This window comes from Protopterus annectens, chromosome 7.part0 (assembly GCF_019279795.1).
Source record: "Protopterus annectens isolate FY-2018-M chromosome 7.part0, PAN1.0, whole genome shotgun sequence".
NCBI classification, from domain to species: Eukaryota; Metazoa; Chordata; order Ceratodontiformes; family Protopteridae; genus Protopterus; species Protopterus annectens.
The window spans coordinates 543,839,162-543,859,905 of NC_056739.1; the positions used below are offsets into that span (position 1 = coordinate 543,839,162).

A 20,744-nucleotide genomic window follows, 5' to 3' on the forward strand; every position below is an offset into this window, starting at 1 on the left:
TCTTGTGTTGGTCTTTAATGGGCTGCCAGAGTAATTCAAATCTGAAAATGTACTTTTGTTATCAAAATACCTACCCAGCTAATAATTGAAAAGTATGTGGACTGCTGTATAAACAGAATGTGGGGTGAAAAATGAAATTAGGAATAATTATTCAGTTTAGACTTGCCATAATGTTTCAGGGCTATATGCATATGCAGACTGGGTTTGTGTTAGGTTACAGAACAGCTCTAAATCCGTTCAATCTAGGTGTAATAGCTGAAAACAACTTTCAGTAATCTATGAGGTTGCACTTTTCTCCCAGTGTTCTGTGAGCAGCTTGGAGTTGGTATATTCAAGTTGCGGTTGACTCGTAGCTGGCCTTAGGCATAGGCGAACTAGGCGGCCACCTAGGGTGCCGGTTTAGCAGGGGTGCTTTTCCAGTATTTACTTGGTGTAAGTAGACCAGAATGAGTGCACTGGGTGGTGTGGGGGGTGCCGTGGAGTCCTTTTGCCTAGGGCACCAGTTGATCTAAGGCTGCTCCTGGTGGTTGTGTTCGGGATCTTCCTCCACATGGGCTAGCCCCTTCAAAAAAAAAATAAACTTCTTTGCTGTTCACCAAAAGTGGTTTTGGTGATTTTTTTTAACTGAATGTCTTTCAGTTTAAAGCCATTCTGTGAGTTGCCATGAATCCCTGCTGACATATATTGAATTCAGAGCCAATAAGGTGGAAACTTTGTTTTATGAGTTTTTAAAAGAAAAGTACAAAGTGCTATGCAAGGTTCAGTGGGTGACTCTGAGCAATTATGCATGGATCGTAGATTGGTCATTAAATTGTCTGATAAAGGCAATAAGATTGTGATAATGAACCATGACCAGTATGTTAAAATGTGCTACACTCATCTGAATAATGTTGAGATTCATGAGAAATGTGAAAAGAATAATTATGAAGATGCAATAGATAATTATTTACAATTAATATATAAGCACAGCAACAGTTATCCCACTCCACAAAGGGGGAGCCACCACTGATCCCGGGAACTATAGACCTATTAGCCTGACGAGCCTGGTCTGCAAAGCCATGGAATGTATCATCATGGAACTCATAAACAAAGACATTGGTAGCCTCCAAACTCTGGATCCCACCCAGTTCGGGTTTGTGAAAGGCAGATCATGCCTCCTGAACCTGATCGACTTCTTTGAGGCAGTCACCAAAGCCGTTGATGAGGGTAAGGTGGTTCACACAGCCTATCTCGACCTCGCCAAGGCTTTCAACACCATCCCCCATTCTGGAATTATAGCTAAACTCAATAAACTAGGCATAAATCCCTACGTCACAAGATGGGTTGCCAACTGGCTCACTGACAGAACCCATACTGTAAAAGTTGCAGACTCCAAATCTGACCTCAAACCAGTGACAAGTGGAGTACCACAGGGTTCCGTCCTGAGACCGCTCCTGTTTGGTATCTACTTCTCTGAAGTACAGGCTAACACAGAAGGTCTCTGGCTAATGAAGTTCGCAGATGACTGCAAACTAGGAGCCATAGTCAAGTCCCCAAATGATGTGAACATCCTACAGAAGGGCCTCTCTGAGACAGATGCCTGGTGTCAGAGCCATGGCCTCAAGCTCAATGCCAAAAAGTGCAGTGTCATCCCTTTTGGTAAAAACTCTGTTCCCATGAACTACCACATAGGCAGCAATCTACTTAAGACCAAATGCGTGATAAGAGACCTTGGGACCCAGGTGGACAGTAGTCTCTCCTTTGATAGTCATATCGCCACAGTAGTCAGGAAGTCCTTCTACGTGGCATACCTCATCATAAAAGGGTTCTCATCCAGGAAAAAAGAGGTCATCGTTCCCCTCTACTCAACACTCATTAGACCCACTATAGAGTACAATGCCCCTTTTGGAATGTACCTCACAAGACATCTGCAGCAGCTGGAAAGGCCACAGAAGTACCTCACAAAGAGGATTACTGGACTCAAACAAATGCCCTAGACTGACCACCTCAAAAGCTCCAGCTTTACTCCATAGCATATCGCCTACTCAAAGGTGATCTCTGCCTAACATATAAAGCTATGTCAAACCCAGAGCTGTTGGACATGCTACACCTAAAGACATCCCAATCCCTCCGAGCTACATGCTCTAGGGACCTACACCTTGTCACCACAATAAACAGAACATTCTGGAGGGAGAGATTCCTATCCCAGAGACTTCCCATACTCTGGAAGAGGCTACCCATCTATGTCAAGCAAAGTTCTTCATTAGCACTCTTCAAGAAAAATCTTGATGAGTGGATGGGAAATAGGAAATACACCCTGAAGATCACTTCTGTGTCTCTGCTCGACAGTGGCACAGGAAAATAACTTTCTTGGGTGGCGTAAGCCAGGGAACCTTGTTGGCTAGGCTTACGTAGGCCTTTGGGCCGATAGCCTAGTACCTACCTATGAACCTATGAACCTAAAGGTGTATGTTTGGGTTATTTTAGTAAAACAGATGTAGAAAAGAAGTTTAACATTGATAATACATGTTTAGCATCCTTTTATTGTCTGCCAAATATTCATAAAGGGGTGGAAAATTTGTGTGGCAGACCGATACTGGCTGATGAAAAATATTTCTTGAAGAACCTGGGTGTTTTTTTGCATGAATATTTAAAACCATGGGTAATACATATACCATCCTATATTAAAGATAGCCAGGATTTCTTAAACAAAATCAAAGCCACTATTTGGGAAGAAAATATTTTCTGGCTTAGTCTAGATGTTATTATTCTATATACTAGCATCAAGCACGATATATGTGTTGAGTCATTATTGTATTTTTGGGGGATACCCCTATGTCACATTATGTGGTGGAATTATAATTTTTTTTGTTTGAAGAATAATTTTTTAAAATTTAATGGAGATATTTTCCACCAGTTACAAGGGACAGCCATGGGGGATTCTTTTGCCCCCATGTATGCTAATCTGTTTATGGCCAAATTTGAGTTGGAAAATATATATAGACATGAGTTTTTTTGGGGGGTCATGTGGTTAAATATTTTCATTACATTGACAATTTGATATTTCTATGTAAAGGAGGTCAAGAGAATGTTGAGTTGTTTATCCAGGATATTCAAGTTAATAATTTTGGTTTAAAATTTGATGGTATGCAAGTGGGCAATAAAATTCATTATTTAGACATTAGTTTGAAGGGTAAAATTGGTGATCCCATCATAACAACCATATATAGGAAATTTCAAAATGTTTTTACCTTTTTATATGGTAGCAGTTGCCATCCAACACATTTAATTTCTGTGATACCTTTTAATGAATTTCTGCGTATAGAAAAACTTTGTAGTGAAGAGCGAGATCTATATGTATAAATGTGTAGAATGGCAGAAATGTTCATCAGTAGGGGGATATGATGTAAATAAGGTCATGGAAGCTAGGTGTAAAATAATACATAAGCGTTATAGTGATACCCCCATAGTCAATTTTATAGGTAATGAAAGAAAAAACAAATATGATAAGCAAAAAAGTCACAATAGACAGGTTTATTTTGTGACTGCGTATAATGTTATGACACAAAAAATTATTAATGTAGTTAAAAATTATTAAAGTATTTCTGGTGAAAATAAGATCTAAAAATGTTCAAATATCATATCGGACAGGAAGGAAGTTGCTAGACATGCTGGTACACAAAGATTATGTTCCACCAAATGCTGTTATATATGATGAGATAGCCAGTAATGGTGGTCCACATATTTGCAGGAAATGTTGCATTTGTAAATACATAGTTAAAAAGTTTGATGTTATAAATGGATTGCATTTTTCTCCAAACGGAGTATATAATTGTAACACAGAGAATGTTGTATATTTATTGAAGTGTGGTTGTGGGCTATATTATGTAGGGGAGACTGTTAGACCCTTTGCAAAACTGGTACAAGAACATGTTAGGGATATAGTCAGTGAGAGAATGGATAGCCCTTTGGGTGCACATTTTAAGCATTTCCATGCATCTAACCCAGATTGTTTGAAAGCAACTGTTTTAGAACAGGTTGATTTATTTTATGAGAATGTTGTGATATTAAACACAAATTGTTATATAAAGAAACATTATTTATTCTAAACTATAACACTTTGGAACCCAATGGTTTAAACAAAGAGTGTAATTGGAGGTTCATTATTCGGTAATTAAATGTTGATTGATTTGGAGATTCATTATTCGGTAATTAAATGCTGATTGATTTATTGAATGTATTATATAAAGCAATGACTTTGCAAAGTTTGTTACTCTTGGAAGGCTATTGTGTAGCCGAAGTGCTAAGTCTTGGTATTAAACTGATTTTCAGGTGTTCTTGACCTTTTGTGTTTTTTTTTATTTATTTTTCGTCTCATAGTAGTTTATGTTTACATTTGTATTGCTTCCTTGGAAAAATGCTTATTTTGAAGTTTTATATATTTGCTCACGTTCACTTTCTCCCTGTATACACGTGTTTAGAGGTTATGTCTACCGTTGACTTTGCAAAGTTTGTTACTCTTGGAAGGCTATTGTGTAGCCGAAGTGCTAAGTCTTGGTATTAAACTGATTTTCAGGTGTTCTTGACCTTTTGTGTTTTTTTTTATTTATTTTTCGTCTCATAGTAGTTTATGTTTACATTTGTATTGCTTCCTTGGAAAAATGCTTATTTTGAAGTTTTATATATTTGCTCACGTTCACTTTCTCCCTGTATACACGTGTTTAGAGGTTATGTCTACCGTTCCCTATGTAACAGTTTTCATCCAGAAATGTAATACCTGCTGCATTTAGTGCTTATGCATTAGAGCTATCTACTTTTTTGGAATACCAAGGGTATTTCAGTTTGGAAATTCAGACACTAAATATACCATGTAAAGAAATGCAAGTGAAACAGCAGGATAAAATTCAAGTTTCGTCTGTGGCATTGATTGCATGGATTACACAATCAAGTCGCTGACATCTAACTTTTGTTAAGCAAAAGTGCACAAATTTAAACACTTTAGCCTGGAATGACCTGGCACTGCTGGTTGTAGACCAATCTGTTCAATGAGTTCTGAGAACTGTCACTGAAATGTCATCTGAATGTTAATGATTTAAGCAGGGTTCATGTAAAATCTATCACAACATGGTTTCCGCCTTTGGGCCCCAGGTGTTTCTCCACTAGACACCTTATTCTCAAGGAGACATTGCACAAGGCAGGCTGTATTTGTTGGTCTTTAATGGGCTGCCAGAGTAATTCAAATCTGAAAATGTTCTTTTATCAAAATACCTAACCAGCTAATAATTAAAAAGTATGTGGACTGCTGTATAAACAGAAGGTGTGGTAAAATATGAAATTAGGAATAAATATTTAGTTTAGACTTGCCATAATGTTTCAGGGCTATATGCCGACTGGGTTTGTGTTAGATTACAGAAAAGCTCTAAATCCATTCAGTCTAAGTGTAATAGCTGAAAACAACTTTCAGTAATCTATGAGGTTGAACTTTTCTCCCAGTGTTTTGTGAACAGCTTGGAGTTGGTATATTCAAGTTGTGGTTGTGTTCGGGATCTTCCTCCACATGGGCTTGCCCCTTCAAAAAAAAAAAAAAAAAGACTGCTGTTTACCAAAAGTGGTTTTGGTGATTTTTTTTAAGTGAATGTCTCTCAGTTTAAAGCCATTCTGTGAGTTGTCATGAATCCCTGCTGACATATATTGAGTTCAAAGCCAAAACTAAATGGCACGGTTTGTCTCTTGGAGCCCCTTCTTAATACAATGTGCCTTGAGATCCTACTTACTTTATTACCTCTAGTTTCTTGTCCTTAGGGTAGGTGTCTGCTTAGGTTGTGAGATGGCGGTGCATCTGCATTTCCCATGGATGACTGTATTTGGTGTTCGGAGCTCTAAGGACAGAGATTTAAGTCACTTTTGTGAGATTTACATAGTCAATAGTGACCTTTAATTAACTAAGTTACAATTGTGGAATGCTTGTAGTTGATAATGATCCTTAATTGTCTTTGACTATGTTTAATAATATGTTTTTCAAGCATGTGTTTGTGAGAAGTTAAATACAGTTTAGAGCTTGAAATAAAAGGGTCATTCTTTCTTCAAATGTGGTATGCCCGCCTTATAATCATCTCCAAGGAGAAGGTACCTTGGCTAATTGTCTTATGTCACAGACCACTCCTCCAATTGTATTATACACCCTAAAACAAGTGCACCAGTTCAGTGCAGCATTTTAAACTGTATATGTTAATCAGCCTGTGAACCTGCATCCTTCTGATCTTGCTGGCATGGTAACCTTCTGTTCCCTTACACACCTCTCGGTATGGTATCAAAGGAAATAGGAATGTAATTATTCTCTGACTGAAGCACCTGTCTTTCTCATAAAAGGAAAACACTCGTATGGTTCCTATAGAAATGTCCTTGCTTGAATATGGACTTATTCTCCTTTCCTTGACAGTGTGACATATCTTAGAAATGATCAGTCTCTTCATTCTGTACAAACATAAAAGGCATACGAATAAGAATAACACATCTGCATGGTGGTGCACTAAATTATCAGAAGGAAATTGCTCTGTCTATAGCTGTTATCCTGCAGGAACAGGTCAATTCTCAAGTTCCCTATTTTTAGTAATTTTATGAATCGGCTAACCTTGCCCCATATTTTGATGGCATGAAGTAGGGAAGAATGAAGGAGGGTGGAGAGTTAAGCTACGAATCACAGAAGGGGTGCTGTCGCTATAGCAGCTTAGATAACAGAATGCTCAAGTGCCACGTTCCTGACAATGTTGGATTTCTTTATAGTTCACCAGTATAATGTACAGGTGTAGTATTTTTGTTCACACACATACCCGTATGTAGTGTGGTGAGATTTTTAGAGAGAGAAAAGGAAGGCAGAAATGAAAGAAGTATCTTTAGCACTGCATTACGTGTGTCTTTCGTTCTGCTTCTCCCGTTAGGGGTCACCACAGTGGATCAGCGGTCCACAAATTGATTGGCAGGGAGTTTTTACAGTGTAGAGTTGCCAGCCTGGCACCCACTCTTCACAGAAGGCACACACACACTCGCCTACTTTGTGTCTTTAAAACTCACTCGACCGCAGGGAGGATATCCAGACTCCACACAGAAGGTGCCCTGGCCGAGAAAATGTGTGCATATATTTAATGCATTTTATTGTCGACAACTAAATTCAGGAGTGTAGCGTCTTATCTCTGACTTCCACAGGCTTGGTGCATACATCAGTATTGTGGTACAGCTGTCAAATATGTCAATTATTGTCAGTCCTACCAGTGTGTTCAGATCAGTTACTGTTGTCACTGCTGAGAAATAGATGACTATAAGTGTATCTGCAATTAAGTTCAACATGTGTTTGTGGTCAGATGAAATGTTCTTAACACTCTGCCTCTCTCCTTTGCAGTATGGACTATAAACCTACATCTGGTAGTTAACTTCCCTGCAGTTCCCATTGTAGCAAGTTAAAAACTGAGCAGTTGTAGCTGTCCGTGACTCCTGTTATTACTGTAGTCAACAACAGTAAAGGGTGTCCTGACCTTCCTCCCCTCAACAAAGGTATATGCAGTGTTCCTCTTCCTCCTGCAGATCGCTAGCAAAGCTATTCCCTTTTCTATGTACTTGCTGTCAGGATGACAGTTTTGTAAACCAGTATAAGAAGGCTACAAAACTCTTTTTAAGTATGATAAGAATTTCTTCTTAATGCAAACCTAACTTGACCTCATTTCATATTTGTTACAGTATTGAAAATCCACAAAAATATCCTTTTTAACACTCCACACTTAAGCCAACTCCTAACAAGCAAAATGTATTTGAATAGAAAATGTTAAAGGAATAAAAATGATGTTGTAACTGCAACCAGGCAATCTGAAAAACAGCATTACTACTAAAATGGACCTAATTCTAATGATTTTAGTTAACAGATAAACTAAATAACTAAATTATAAAACTGTCATACAGAATAATGCTCAGGACGAAGGAGTGAGGCTTAAGGGAAGGCAGGAACTGAGTGATTTATGCAATGTTGGACTAAAACAGTTGTTATAAAGAAAGAAAACGTAACGTATAATGTCAGTGGAAAAGAATTATAATATGTTTTTTTTTTTTTATTAGTGTGTGTGTGTGCTTATGTCTTGAATTTTATTTTAATAAGGGTATTAAAAGAAATTATACAACTAGCAAATCCAGACATAGGCCTCACTAAACTACTACATCCAGTAAATGAATATTCACTTAAAAAAAAATTACTTCAGGACTGTTGTTCAAAGCTATTCACACTTAGTGCACATAAACCTACACAAACAATGTAAAGTCCTATTCGCTAGAAACCGTAAGCATAACTCATTGAAGTAAATGAAAAATACTACTGTAACATAAAAAAAAACACGGAAAAAACAGATGAATGGAATGGGGTGAGGATGGCGTATCTGCTTTGCTATGCATAATGCATAAAATATCTTGTACTGTACAGATGGGAAAACTTGATTTGTAACTTGGTGTTTCAATACAGTCATCACAAAACTTGTTCCTTAAGCCCATCATACATGATAGATCCAATAATTCCATATATATATATATATATATATATATATATATATATATATATATATATATATACTCTTCAGACTTTGAGTGGCTGTCATTACATGTTTGAAATGCTCAGAAATAATTTAGATGCTTGCAGAATGTATGATTTTCCCAGTAAATTGGGGAAAAGTAGAGGTATTTTAGCTGTAAAGTACAGCACATTTGGCAGACCATTGTGTTTTGTTGAAAACTTTTTTTTTTTTTTTACCTTCACCATTTGTAGATCAAGTAAGCCTGCTGGACACACGTCCCTTTTCAGTTTGCATGGATGACCCTGGAGCACTGTCTGGTAAAGTTATTTGCTCCAAGTCAATCACACAGTAAGCAAATGAAGGTATAAAAAAAAAAATCAAACCGAGTACCTTGAGTACAGGAAGCTACCCATTAACATCTAAGAACATTAATCGTCTGTGTTAACTGTAGACGAAACATTCTTCAAGATGCAGTTTTATCATGGCATTTTTATTTTTGTGCGATGGAAGTATGAATATACTGTAACATTTTTAGTCCCAGAATTTTACATTTTGCTTTTCACACTTGCAGCATTATAGCCTTTGAGAGGCTTCATTATGATTGTTGCATGTTGATGTTTTATTTTAGCTGCGTACTTCATTGTTCTTAAATACTGTTGTATTTAACGTCAAAGGAAAATGTAATTTATTCCAAAGTGTTGGCAGTCATTTGGGTAATGGATGCATTATATTTGTATGTTTTTAATAATTTTAAGCACTTAGCTCTATTTTTAAGCAGTAGTATGTATAGCTATATGTTTTGAATATACATAAATGTAGATGTAGTGGTCATCGTATTCTCCCTCATTTAAGTACTATCACTTGTTTTAGGGAAGATGCACAAGTGTACTAACTCTAAATCCTAGTAGACAGTTTAAATGTAATATTCTTCTTGATAAATAACGTTCACTAGAGTTTTCAGTGAGTAAGAGTGAACATGAATCAGTTATGCGTGGCATAACAAGGCCAGGCAGGGTCATTAGCTTTCATGCTCTGGCCTGATTGATATTAGACTGATGCGGCCCAGGGTCTGAAACGTTTCCAAGGGCCACTTAAGAAGTAAGGCAGATGTCTCCATCTGGTCAACATTCAACATGGTTAATTGTTTCCTTCTGAGCATTCTGTTTTAAGTGCTCCCACTTTTTAAGTGTGTAGTCACACTTTGCCCTTTCTAAGTTTTATTTCTGATGTGTTACCTAGTGCTTCTGTAGACTAAGAGCAAACCAGAATGCACACATTTCTCACTTTCCTTGTTGGTAACAAAGAGATAATTGATAGTTTGGCAGTGTGTGCTCTTACAGATTCTTATTTCTGTTTCTAGGAAGGGATCAAGTCACATTTTATAGGTGAACTATGTATTTGTTTACAGTTTCAGAATTACAAATACATGTTCAAATATATCAAGCCAAGGTGAGATAGTAATTATGTTTAGGAAGCAGACAGAAAAGATGGAGAAAGCTAAATTAATTACATCTTTTATTATTGCAGCAACTTGAGAGGCAACAATCATATAAAATGCAGAATATTATCAGATTAATTTTGGCTTGATTGGATTGTGACATAAAATGAGATGGGATGTTATAAAATATTTCTGCTTTTATAAACCACTTAGAAAGCCTGTCAGTATCAAGGGTGTTGTGGATATTTTGATGTAATTTTTAAACTTGGCTGTACCACTGTGATGACTTTTATATATCTTGACAATTTCACAAACACCCTAGACAAGAAGCTAAGATAAGTAAAACTACATACTGGTTGTCATGTGATATGTGAAAAAGGAAAAACCCTAGAACAAACCAATTTAAAACTAAAAAAAAATAAACTGGGTATGTTTACAAAACAGGATGGGATGCAGATAGTTTCACAGATTATGCATACTGTTCTAATTTATTATGGCAAGCTTGGTTCCTTAGTGTATTTCTGTCTTATGCTAACTGGGGAGCATTTATTACTGCTAGATGTGACAGTGTTGTTTAAGACCGTGGTTTTCAACGTTTTTTACACCTGGGGAAATGTGAAAACAGGAGAATTATTTTGGGGACCACTAAGACAGAAATAAAAAACATTTATAAGGAACCAGTTAAAACCATTCTTATTTGAGCATTGTATGCCAAAGGATATGAAGTCCGAAACTTCCGTCCTTTTTATGAGGAACAGACCAAAGATATAGGGAAAAAATCTGGACATTTTACAAACATCTGGACAGTTGAGAGGTATGCAGTACCTACTTACCTCTTACACACACACACACACACACACACACACACACACACACACACACACACACACACACACGCATACCTACCTCTCAATTGGCCGTTCATGGTCTGCATTTCAAACGGCTTTTGGCATTCAGCTTTCGTGCGGATGACAAAGATGTAAACAGGATGCAAAGATCATTCACTTTTTTTTTTTTTAATTAAAAATACGTTTCCCAGCCAGTGTCCCCAGTCCCAGCCAGCGGGGGCCCCCACCAAGCCAATGGGCCCTAGTCTGTCATGGACCAGCAGGAAATTTCTGTGGACCAGCAGTTGAAAAACACTGGTTTAAGAGACCTTGCTCATTCATTCTTTTGGAAGTATTTGCCAAGGCAAGCAAATGGCATACATTATTGTGTTTTAACAGATGCCCAGGTGTAACACCCCAGGATGCTCAATATGTGATTCTGGGTGCTGTTGTTGATGTATACCATTATATCATTTTGATTTGATATTTAGATTATTTTTCAGTGTATATGTATATCTGTATGGGTGTTTGTATATGCAGATAGATATAGATAGAGTTACAGATGTAGGTATATGTATGCACATTTGCTAAGAAAAGGACAAACTGCTTTACCATTTTCAGTTGAGAGACCTCAGCTAAAATGGACAGTAAAAAAGAAAGTCATGGGGACTATTTCAAACCAATTTTAACACAATACACCAGGAGCAGGTTGTATATTTTTGCTCCTCAAGTGAAGCTGTGGAGCCTGTTAAAATTTTACAGGAGCTGAAAAAATACTGCACATTATTAATCAAAATTTTCATGCAAATAAAAATGAGCTTATTCAAGTTCTTCATATCCATTGGGTCTTATGATGTGGTATTTTTTTGTTTGGGACAACCTGAAAATGTCATTCATATATGCCATAAAGAGGGGCACATAAGAACTGTCCACAAAGAAAAATGTTCAGACTATTTAACTTGGACTCAAATCTAGTGATATGTGGTGTATTAAATTCATCCATCAATTTATTCTCAACCCTGTTTCCCATTTTGCACAAGAGCTTGGAGTGTCACTTCAGCAGTGACAATCATCTTGAGCCAAGGTTTACACAGTCGGGTGGCTAGCCCTGCCCCTGTAGTTCATTTGTACCACTCACTCACACACACACACACACTCTCACCTGTGGCCAATTTATAGTGCCCAATCCACCTACTGCATGTCTTTAGACTGTGGGAGGAAACTGGAGCACCTGGAGAAAATCCAAGTGACCACAGGGAGGATATGCAGACTCCGCACAGAAGGCACCCCAGCCGAGAATCAAACTGGAGAACCTGTTGCTGTGAGGCGACAATGCTAACCACTGCACCACCACTGCCATAATGTGGTGTACTAAATGTTGAGATTTATCTAATTTGTGGCCTGAAAGTCCCACATTATTACATAAACAATCAAAACAAAGTTAGAACAAGGGGTCGAAGAGTCTTTTGGAATAGTACAGAAACCATGCAAGTAGGACTGATATAACTTTTTTTTTTGGTGTTAAAAAGTGACTTGGACAATGCAAGAACAATTGCATAAAGAGTTAGAAGATTGGAAGAGAAGGGCGAAAAACATGGCACTTAACAGAAAACGAAACACCAGCTGAGCACTCTTGCCTAGGAATGTTATTGAATATGCAGTTACGCTCACATTAAATTTAAAAAAGACCCCTCCCCCAATATTTTGTAATCAAAGTATGTATCATCTAAAAGATGGCGTGCTAGAAAGGAGGTGGAAGGCATGTGGTGTGGGAACTAATTTTGGTCTGTTGGTCCTGACATTCTAGAATATTTTCTCTAGATTTATAAAAGATTTTTGAAAAAATGATTCTTCAGACTACTGCTACACTTCAGGAAGGACAAAGGGAATTTTGTTCTGATATTGGCAGTAGACTTAAATATGCTGTGTGGCTTTCAGTGCCTTGCTGCTATCAATCAACTAAGGTCAAGTCTCATTTACTCAAGTATAATAGCTTGATATGCCAGTTTCTTGTGTTTCTATTTGTTTCACATTTGAGCAAGATTGTGAATACTTGTTTATCAAGATGAGGTGGGTCATCAGTGAATATTCCATCCAAGAGATAGAAAGGTGCCTGAGGGGAATCACATGTCAAAGGGAAAAGAATTTACATTGGCTGTCACTGTTCATCTATCTACTAACTGCATAAAGTACATGGGTATGGGGTGTGAAGTTACCTACATGAGAGTGTAGGAGGGTTCCTTCCCTGGAAAAGAAAAACTATTTGTGTCACATTTAACTGTAAGATGGCAATTTTGGCAATGTAAGCAGTCAAACTGTAAAGCACATGCACGTGCGCATTCAACATTTCCATTGCACTGCTAATGTTAAAAGGTATTTTATTTATTTATTTATTTATTTACATTTGTTGACTGGGAGTGTCCGACTGGACGTAGGTCCATTTTCAGCGGTGGCCCGGGGAGAAAAGCTCCACAGTTAAAATAAACAGACAGTAGTTACATTGGATTACATGGCGATTAACAATTTAACATAGCAATTACTTACAACATATTTACAGATGAAGAACATAGTACATCAGTAGACAACTAGAATCTTTATCTGTGAAGTACATAACAGACATTAACAAATGTTACAATAAGAAGTTCCTGCTGTATAATAAGTACTAGGCTTATGAGCATCTGAGCTTGCTATAATCAAGGTAGTTAGTGGAGTGGAAAGAAGGGTAGTGGTTGGATGGGGTGGGTGATATTAGAGTGGGAGTTGCAAGGGCATACATAGCCAGCATGTTTTTAGGTGTGCTGTTAGTAAAGTTTTGAAGTGGGTGCATGATGGTATGGAGGTAATTGTGGGTGGGAGGGAGTTCCATAATTTGGCTATGGTGCAAGAGAATAGTGCTTCACCAGCAGAGTTATGGGCTTTAGTGATCTGCAAGTGATTTTTGTTGCTGGATCTTAGTGGTTTGGTGGTGCGATAGGGTTGGAGTAGATTCTGGTGGGATGGGACATTTAGTGGATCCTTTACTAGTTTGTGGGTGAGTGAGAGTTGATACCACTGAAGGAGGTGAGGGAGTTCAAGCCAGCCCATTTCAGCAAGTGAGAGACAGTGGTGACTACGGTAGGATGCCCCTGTGGTGAATTTGGCGATTTTGTTGTAGCAGGTCTCTAGCTTGTTTAGATCGCATTACCTTAAGTTGGTATATATTGGAGAGGCATAAAGTAGGGTGGAGATAAGGTGGGAATTTGCTATTGAAATCTTTGCTGCTTTGGTGAGAAGTAGCTTATTTCTGTATAACGCTCTTAGTTTTTTGTGGACTTTTTTTATGGTCATGGATATGTGAATGTCAAATTTTAGTTTGTCTATTTCCACTCCTAGCAATTTGATGTGTTCAGTTGGGTATATAGCGGTGTTGTCTTTTGCTGTGATGATAAAGGGAGAGTTGTTTTGAGTATGTTTGGTAGGTTAGAAGATGAGTGGTTTAGTTTTGTTTGGCTTGAATATTAATTGGGCATCGGATAACCAAGTTTCAACAGAGGAAAATGCTTCCTGTGTGACTTTTTGCAGTTTGGGTAGGGACTGGGCTGAGCAGATGATGGTTGAGTCATCTGTGTATTGTATTTATTTATTTTGCCTGAAGCTTTGTGCAACAATACAGAGATTTGAGGTTACCATAATGGTGAAGGTGTTTACCTCCCAGACACTACATGCAGGGTTTGATTCTCATCTTTGAGGGTTATCGGTTGTCATAATTATTAGTCTTTACCTCACATATTCAAGACAGAGGGTTTGATTCTACCCTCTGGTTGCTGACTATGTAAGCTTGTAATAGTTGATCGACTTAATTGTTTACCATTTACTTATGAACTACACTTTTAGCATGCAATGGAACTTTCCCTTTTCAAGTTATCTCCAAACAAAGATTGTAAGCTTAGACTGTGGATTAAAATTTGCATTTATTCAGCAGTTTGAAATTGTATACATTTGAATATATGTTTTTTGATCTATGTATTATTAGCCCTGTTTGATGCATTTAACTTATTTTATCTTTCAGAACCATGTGAAGTCCAGTGTTCAGAACAGTAGACATTAAAAAGAAGCTTGCAAAATGGAAAGAATAAAAGCTTTCTCAAGAACTGTTTGCTCTTCTTTTGCCTTTGTTTGGCCACCATTAGTCACATTTCTCATGTACTTGATAGTTAACGAGAACTATGCAGTTGGTTCAGTATTCAGCACTTTCCGAGCTGAGCAGCCGGACTGGACTTTCAACCACCTGACTGTTCATCAGCGGAGTGGGGCCCTTTATGTTGGTGCAGTTAACCGAATTTACATGCTTTCAGCTAACTTGACATTGCTAGTTTCACATAAAACAGGCCCCGAGGAGGATAACAAATCTTGTTACCCTCCTTTAATTGTACAGCCTTGTGCTGAACCACTTACATTAACTAACAATGTTAACAAACTGCTATTAATTGACTACACAGAAAACCGCTTGCTGGCATGCGGGAGTGTTTACCAGGGGGTCTGCAAACTCCTTCGACTGGATGACCTCTTTATTTTAGTTGAACCATCACATAAAAAGGAACACTACCTTTCCAGTGTCAATGAAACTGGTACAATGTATGGGGTGATTGTGCGTGCTGATGGTGAGGATGGCAAGCTCTTCATTGGTACAGCAGTGGATGGCAAGCAGGACTACTTTCCAACTCTGTCAAGTCGCAGACTACCCAGGGATCCAGAGTCATCAGCCATGCTGGATTATGAGCTGCACAGTGACTTTGTGTCCTCCTTGATCAAGATCCCCTCTGACACATTGGCACTGGTGTCTCATTTTGATATTTACTACATATATGGATTTGCAAGTGGAAATTTTGTCTTCTTCTTGACTGTTCAACCAGTTACCCCGGAAGGAATGTCTGCAGGCTCTAACAATGACTTATTTTACACATCTCGAATCGTACGCCTGTGCAAAAATGATCCAAAGTTCCACTCCTATGTTTCTCTACCAGTTGGTTGCATCAAAAATGGAATGGAATATCGTCTCCTTCAAGCTGCCTACCTTGCCAAACCAGGTGAGGTTTTGGCAAAATCTCTGAGTGTCTCTGCTGAGGAGGATGTCCTCTTTGCTATCTTCTCTAAAGGCCAAAAACAGTACCATCAGCCTCCAGATGACTCTGCCCTGTGTGTGTTTACCATCAGGAGTATTAATGCTCGGATCAAAGACAGACTACAGTCTTGTTATCAGGGAGAAGGGAATCTTGAACTGAACTGGCTACTGGGGAAGGATGTCCAGTGTACAAAAGCGGTAAGAATCATGTATCTATTTTTTTTCAAATAGTGGCACTGAAAACTGCTGAATTATGAAGAAATGTAGTCAAAATATAGAGCAAGTACACAGTGTTAGAACAGTTTTGATTACAGCAAGGTTAGGTTTCTTTCACACTTAGGTTCATAGGTAGGTACTAGGCTATCGGCCCTAGGGCCTATACAAGCCTAGCCAAAAAGGTACCCTGGCTTTCGCCACCCAAGAACATTTTCTTCCTGTGCCACTGTCGAGCAGAGCCACAGAGGTGATCCCCGGGGTGAATTTCCTATTTCCCATCCAATCATCAAGATTTTTCTTGAAGAGTGCTAATAAGGAGCTTTGTTTGATATAGATAGGTAATTTGTTCAAGAGTATGGGAATTCTCTGGGACAGAATCTATCCCTCCAGCATGTTCTGTTTATTGTGGTGACAAGGTTTAGGTCCCTAGAGCATGTAGCTCAGAGGGATTGGGATTTCCTTAAGTGGAGCATGTCCAACAACTCTAGGTTTGACATAGCTTTGTATGTTAGGCAGAGATCGCCTCTGAGTAGGCGATATGTGGTGGAGTAAAGCTGGAGTTTTTTGAGACTGTCTGCGTAGGGCATCTGTTTGAGGCCAGTAATCCTCTTTGTGAGATATTTCTGTGGCCTTTCCAGTTGTTGTAGATGTCTTGTGAGGTACATACCAAAAGGGGCATTGTACTCTATAATGTGTCTAATGAGTGATAGTAGAGGGGAACAATTACTTCTTTTTTCCTGGATGAGAAACCTTTTGTGATGAGGTGTGCCACGTAAAAGGATTTCCTGAATACTGTGTTGATGTAATTGTCAAAGGAGAGACTACTGTCCACCTATGTTCCAAGGTTTCTTGTCACACTTTCGGTGTTAAGTAGACTACCACCTATGTGGTAGCTCATGGGTACAGAGTTTTTACCAAACGGGATGACAGTGCACTTTTTGGCATTGAGCTTGAGGCCATGGCTTTGACACTACGCATCTGTCTCAGTGAGGCCATTTTGTAGGATGTCCACATCATTAGGAGTTTCAATTTTAGCTCCTAGTTTGCAGTCATCTGTGAACTTCATTAGCCAAAGACCTTCTGTGTTAGCCTGTACTTCAGAAAAGTAGATATCAAACAGGAGAGGACCCAGGACTGAACCCTGTGGTACTCCACTTGTCACTGGTCTGAAGTCGGATTTGGTGATAACAGTAGAGATACAGTAGCTATTGTAATGAGAAAATATTGCTAAACAAAAGTGAATTATCCCCAGTGCAGGTATGATACAGTATAATTAAGAAACCCAAAACAAATATTAAAATAAGTACCCTGCCCCTCTATATACATATATATATATATATATATATATATATATATATATATATATATATATACACACACACACACACACACACACACATGCATGCGCACACACACACACACACACTGTAATGGTGAGCACATATAACCTCATTATCTATAACAGTAAGCACCGGTAACTTTATTATCTGTATTGGTGAGCACTGGTAACTGTTATAACAGTGAGTACCAGTAAATACATTATCTGTAACAGTCAGCACCAGTAACTTCATTATCTATAATAGTGAGCACCATTAACTTCCTTATCAATGACAGTTAGCACCCATAACTTGTATAAGGGTGAGCACTGGTAACTTCATTATAACAGTGAGCACTGGCGACTTCATTGCTTCTTAACATTTATCAGCTCTTGTGTTAGTTTCAGTCCCCTGGTTTTAGGCCTACAGCTTAAATACTCTCTTGCAGTCTTCTCTCAATTTGCTGACACTCGAATGGCATCGGGGGAATATTACTCCACAGAATTCTCAAATTATCCCCAAGCCAAGACAAGTTTCCTCCATCTTCTTCATCCCCTTGGCCATGGCAAATGATAGAATTTTTGTCAAAGTTAGAGGATATGGCATTATTCACACATTGCAGTATTTTCTGTTTTCAGGAGTAAAGTAGAGCTTTACGATTTTGGATTTTGTGTGGATATGATCTGCCAGTTTCTTCAGTATGACTGTCACCTTGGATCTTTCAGTAGAATTGAGAAAGAAAAGTCAAGTGGGAAGTGTTTTTGTTCACATCACCAATGAAATATTACTAGAACAGCCTGTGGAGTTGTATCTGTAGTGATGGAAAACATCCATGCTGTTATGTGCATCACTATGAAATTAGAGAACACAGAGCAAGATCATGTGAGCTTTACTACTTCTTGTTAATTTATTTTATTCAGCTATTATAAAGCAAAGATTAAGCCCCTCCTTTCAGAGTTGAATCAAGTGCAACTATCAATTAAATGACTTGACTATGAACTCCTGTACTCTCAAAAACGTATACCACATTCTTTACTAGTGTTTACTGCAGACATGCGTATAAAACCATTAATAAGCCAGTTGAGGGTCTGCAAATTGCTGGGGGGGGGGGGGGGGGGTTATTCTTATGCAAAGCAATGATGACTATCTGACTTACTTCCAATCAGAACTTGGCAAGTGGTGGCCATACAGTTTTTTTTCTTTTCAAAGGTTCACTGCCCTTCATCCTTGGCTGTGTTATAGAGTCGTATGCACCAGGACACTTGTGCCTTTTTATAATCACATAGCTGTGCTCTGCTGTGCTTCTGGCAAGAAGTTACTGTGACATCTGTACTATGTCCTTTCATTCACTGCTGCAGTATTCACTCCCTCCTTCCCCTGGTCCTTTACCTTCCTGAATGTACTGGTTACCTTGTGGGTTTCCTTAGACTGCTTTTCCTATTGGAGCAATCAGTTCTGAAGATAGTACATCCAGACATCATCTTTATGTCCTAACACTATGCGAGGAGCATGCGTGTGACGTTCGGCATACTTTAAAGCAACAGTAGGCTTTGGTACACTGGCTGGATGTTGAGTTTCCAATGGCAGGGTATCCCAAACGTAAAGGATACTGCAGCAGTGAAGGAGAGGACATCTACTATGTCCTTACATTCACTGCTGCAGTATTCTTTATGTTTGGGAGCATGCCAAAGCTCAGGAAGAAACTTGGGAGGAAGAAGGAGCAGTAGGGCCCTCTAGGAGGCCATGAAGGATAGCTCTAGCAAAACCAGCTCTAGCTCTGGAGATATCATCCAACTTATAGTGTTTGATGAAAGCATGCACAGAAGTCCAGGTAGCTGCTTCAGGAATAGAATTAGTATCCAACCTCTTGAAAAAAGCACCAGCTCTAGTAAAATGAGCCTTTACAGAAGAAGAAAGGCTGTTACTATGAAAAGTATATCAAAAAGAAATAGCTTTGAAATCCAAGAAGGAATAGCTTGTTTGGATACATCTAATCCTAAGGACCTAGGATGAAAAGAAACAAACAACTGATAAGATTTTCAAATAGCTTTAGTCTTATCCAAATAAATTCTCACCTGTCTATGCATGTCCAAAGTATACAGCACCCTCTCATTGTCAGATTGCGGAGAGGGGTAAAAAGTAGGCAAATGAATAGACTAAGTGACAACTCTTTAACCACCTTAGGCATAAAAGAAGGATTAGTACTCAAGGACACCATGTCCTTATGAAATATCAAAAAGGAGGACAAGCCATAAATGCTTGAAGCTCAGACATCCATCTGGCAAAAGTAAGGGCTAACAAAACAACAGTCTTCCAAGAACAATGTTGCAAAGAAGCTGAAGCAGCAGGCTGAAAAGGAGCCTCAGTCAACTTCTCCAAAACAAAATTAAGATCCCAGCAAGGTTTTCTGGGAGGTGTCATATGAAGGATGCCTGCAAGGAACTGTTTAGCCTTAAATGTAGAAGCCAAAGGAGGAGATGAATGCAGACAAGCACAGAGAGTTGGTAAGTGGGCCTTAATAGAACAGGCCAGAGCAACATTGAGCAACTCACACAAATACAAGAGAACCAAAGGGACATCTACAGTAAGTGGGTCCAGGTTACGAGAATGACACCAAATAGAAAACCTCTTCTATTTGGATAAGTAGGATTTCCTAGTAGTAGTTTTTCTGGCCTCCTGCAGGACCTTCAGCATACAAGCTGTAGGTGTTCACCGGAGAACGAAAATGTATTCAAATTGGTATAAAAGGACATATGTGAACAGACCAACAATTGGGAAATGCGTTCAGACTGGTGGCAAAGAAGTTCTGAGGATAGTATGTCCGGATGTCCCTTTTATGCCCCATGCTATGCGAGGAACATATGTGTTCCGTTCGGTGTACCTTAAAGCAACAGTAGGCTTTGGTATACTGGCTGGACATCCAGCTTCCAAAGGCAGGGAATCCCAAACTTAAAGAATACTGCAGCAATGAATGTAAGGGCATCTAGAGTTGTTACTTTGAAAAGTACAATTAACTCACCTACATTATCAAGTCTATCATTCAAACACCCCTTAAAATGCTGCATCAGAGAAGAGCATTAGTAAAAATCAAAGGAAGCCAAGTAGTTAAACATGCATATTGATGCTGCAGTTGAAGGTAGACAGTCACAGTACCTGTTGTAAGCTGATGAGAGAGAAAACCACAGTAAATGATCCTCTCATCCTAGGCATTTCTCTCTTTGTCTCTAAAATGACATCAGGGAGATGAAGACATTGACTGTAAAACAAAATTATGCCATCCATGGCAGCCCCCTTTCAGGTTATTTTGGGGTATAACAA

General features: G+C 38.6%; 1 protein-coding gene across 1 annotated transcript in view; it reads left to right on the plus strand.

The window, feature by feature from the left end:
* The window catches only part of PLXNA2 (plexin A2), a 1,613,917-nt gene that overhangs the window by 178,694 nt on the left and 1,414,479 nt on the right, over window positions 1–20,744 (plus strand). Inside the window, exon 2 of the mRNA XM_044077136.1 lies at window positions 14,842–16,092. Within this exon, the coding sequence (XP_043933071.1) occupies window positions 14,896–16,092 (1,197 nt within the window). The 5' untranslated portion in view covers window positions 14,842–14,895. The remainder of the gene's footprint in view (window positions 1–14,841; window positions 16,093–20,744) is intronic.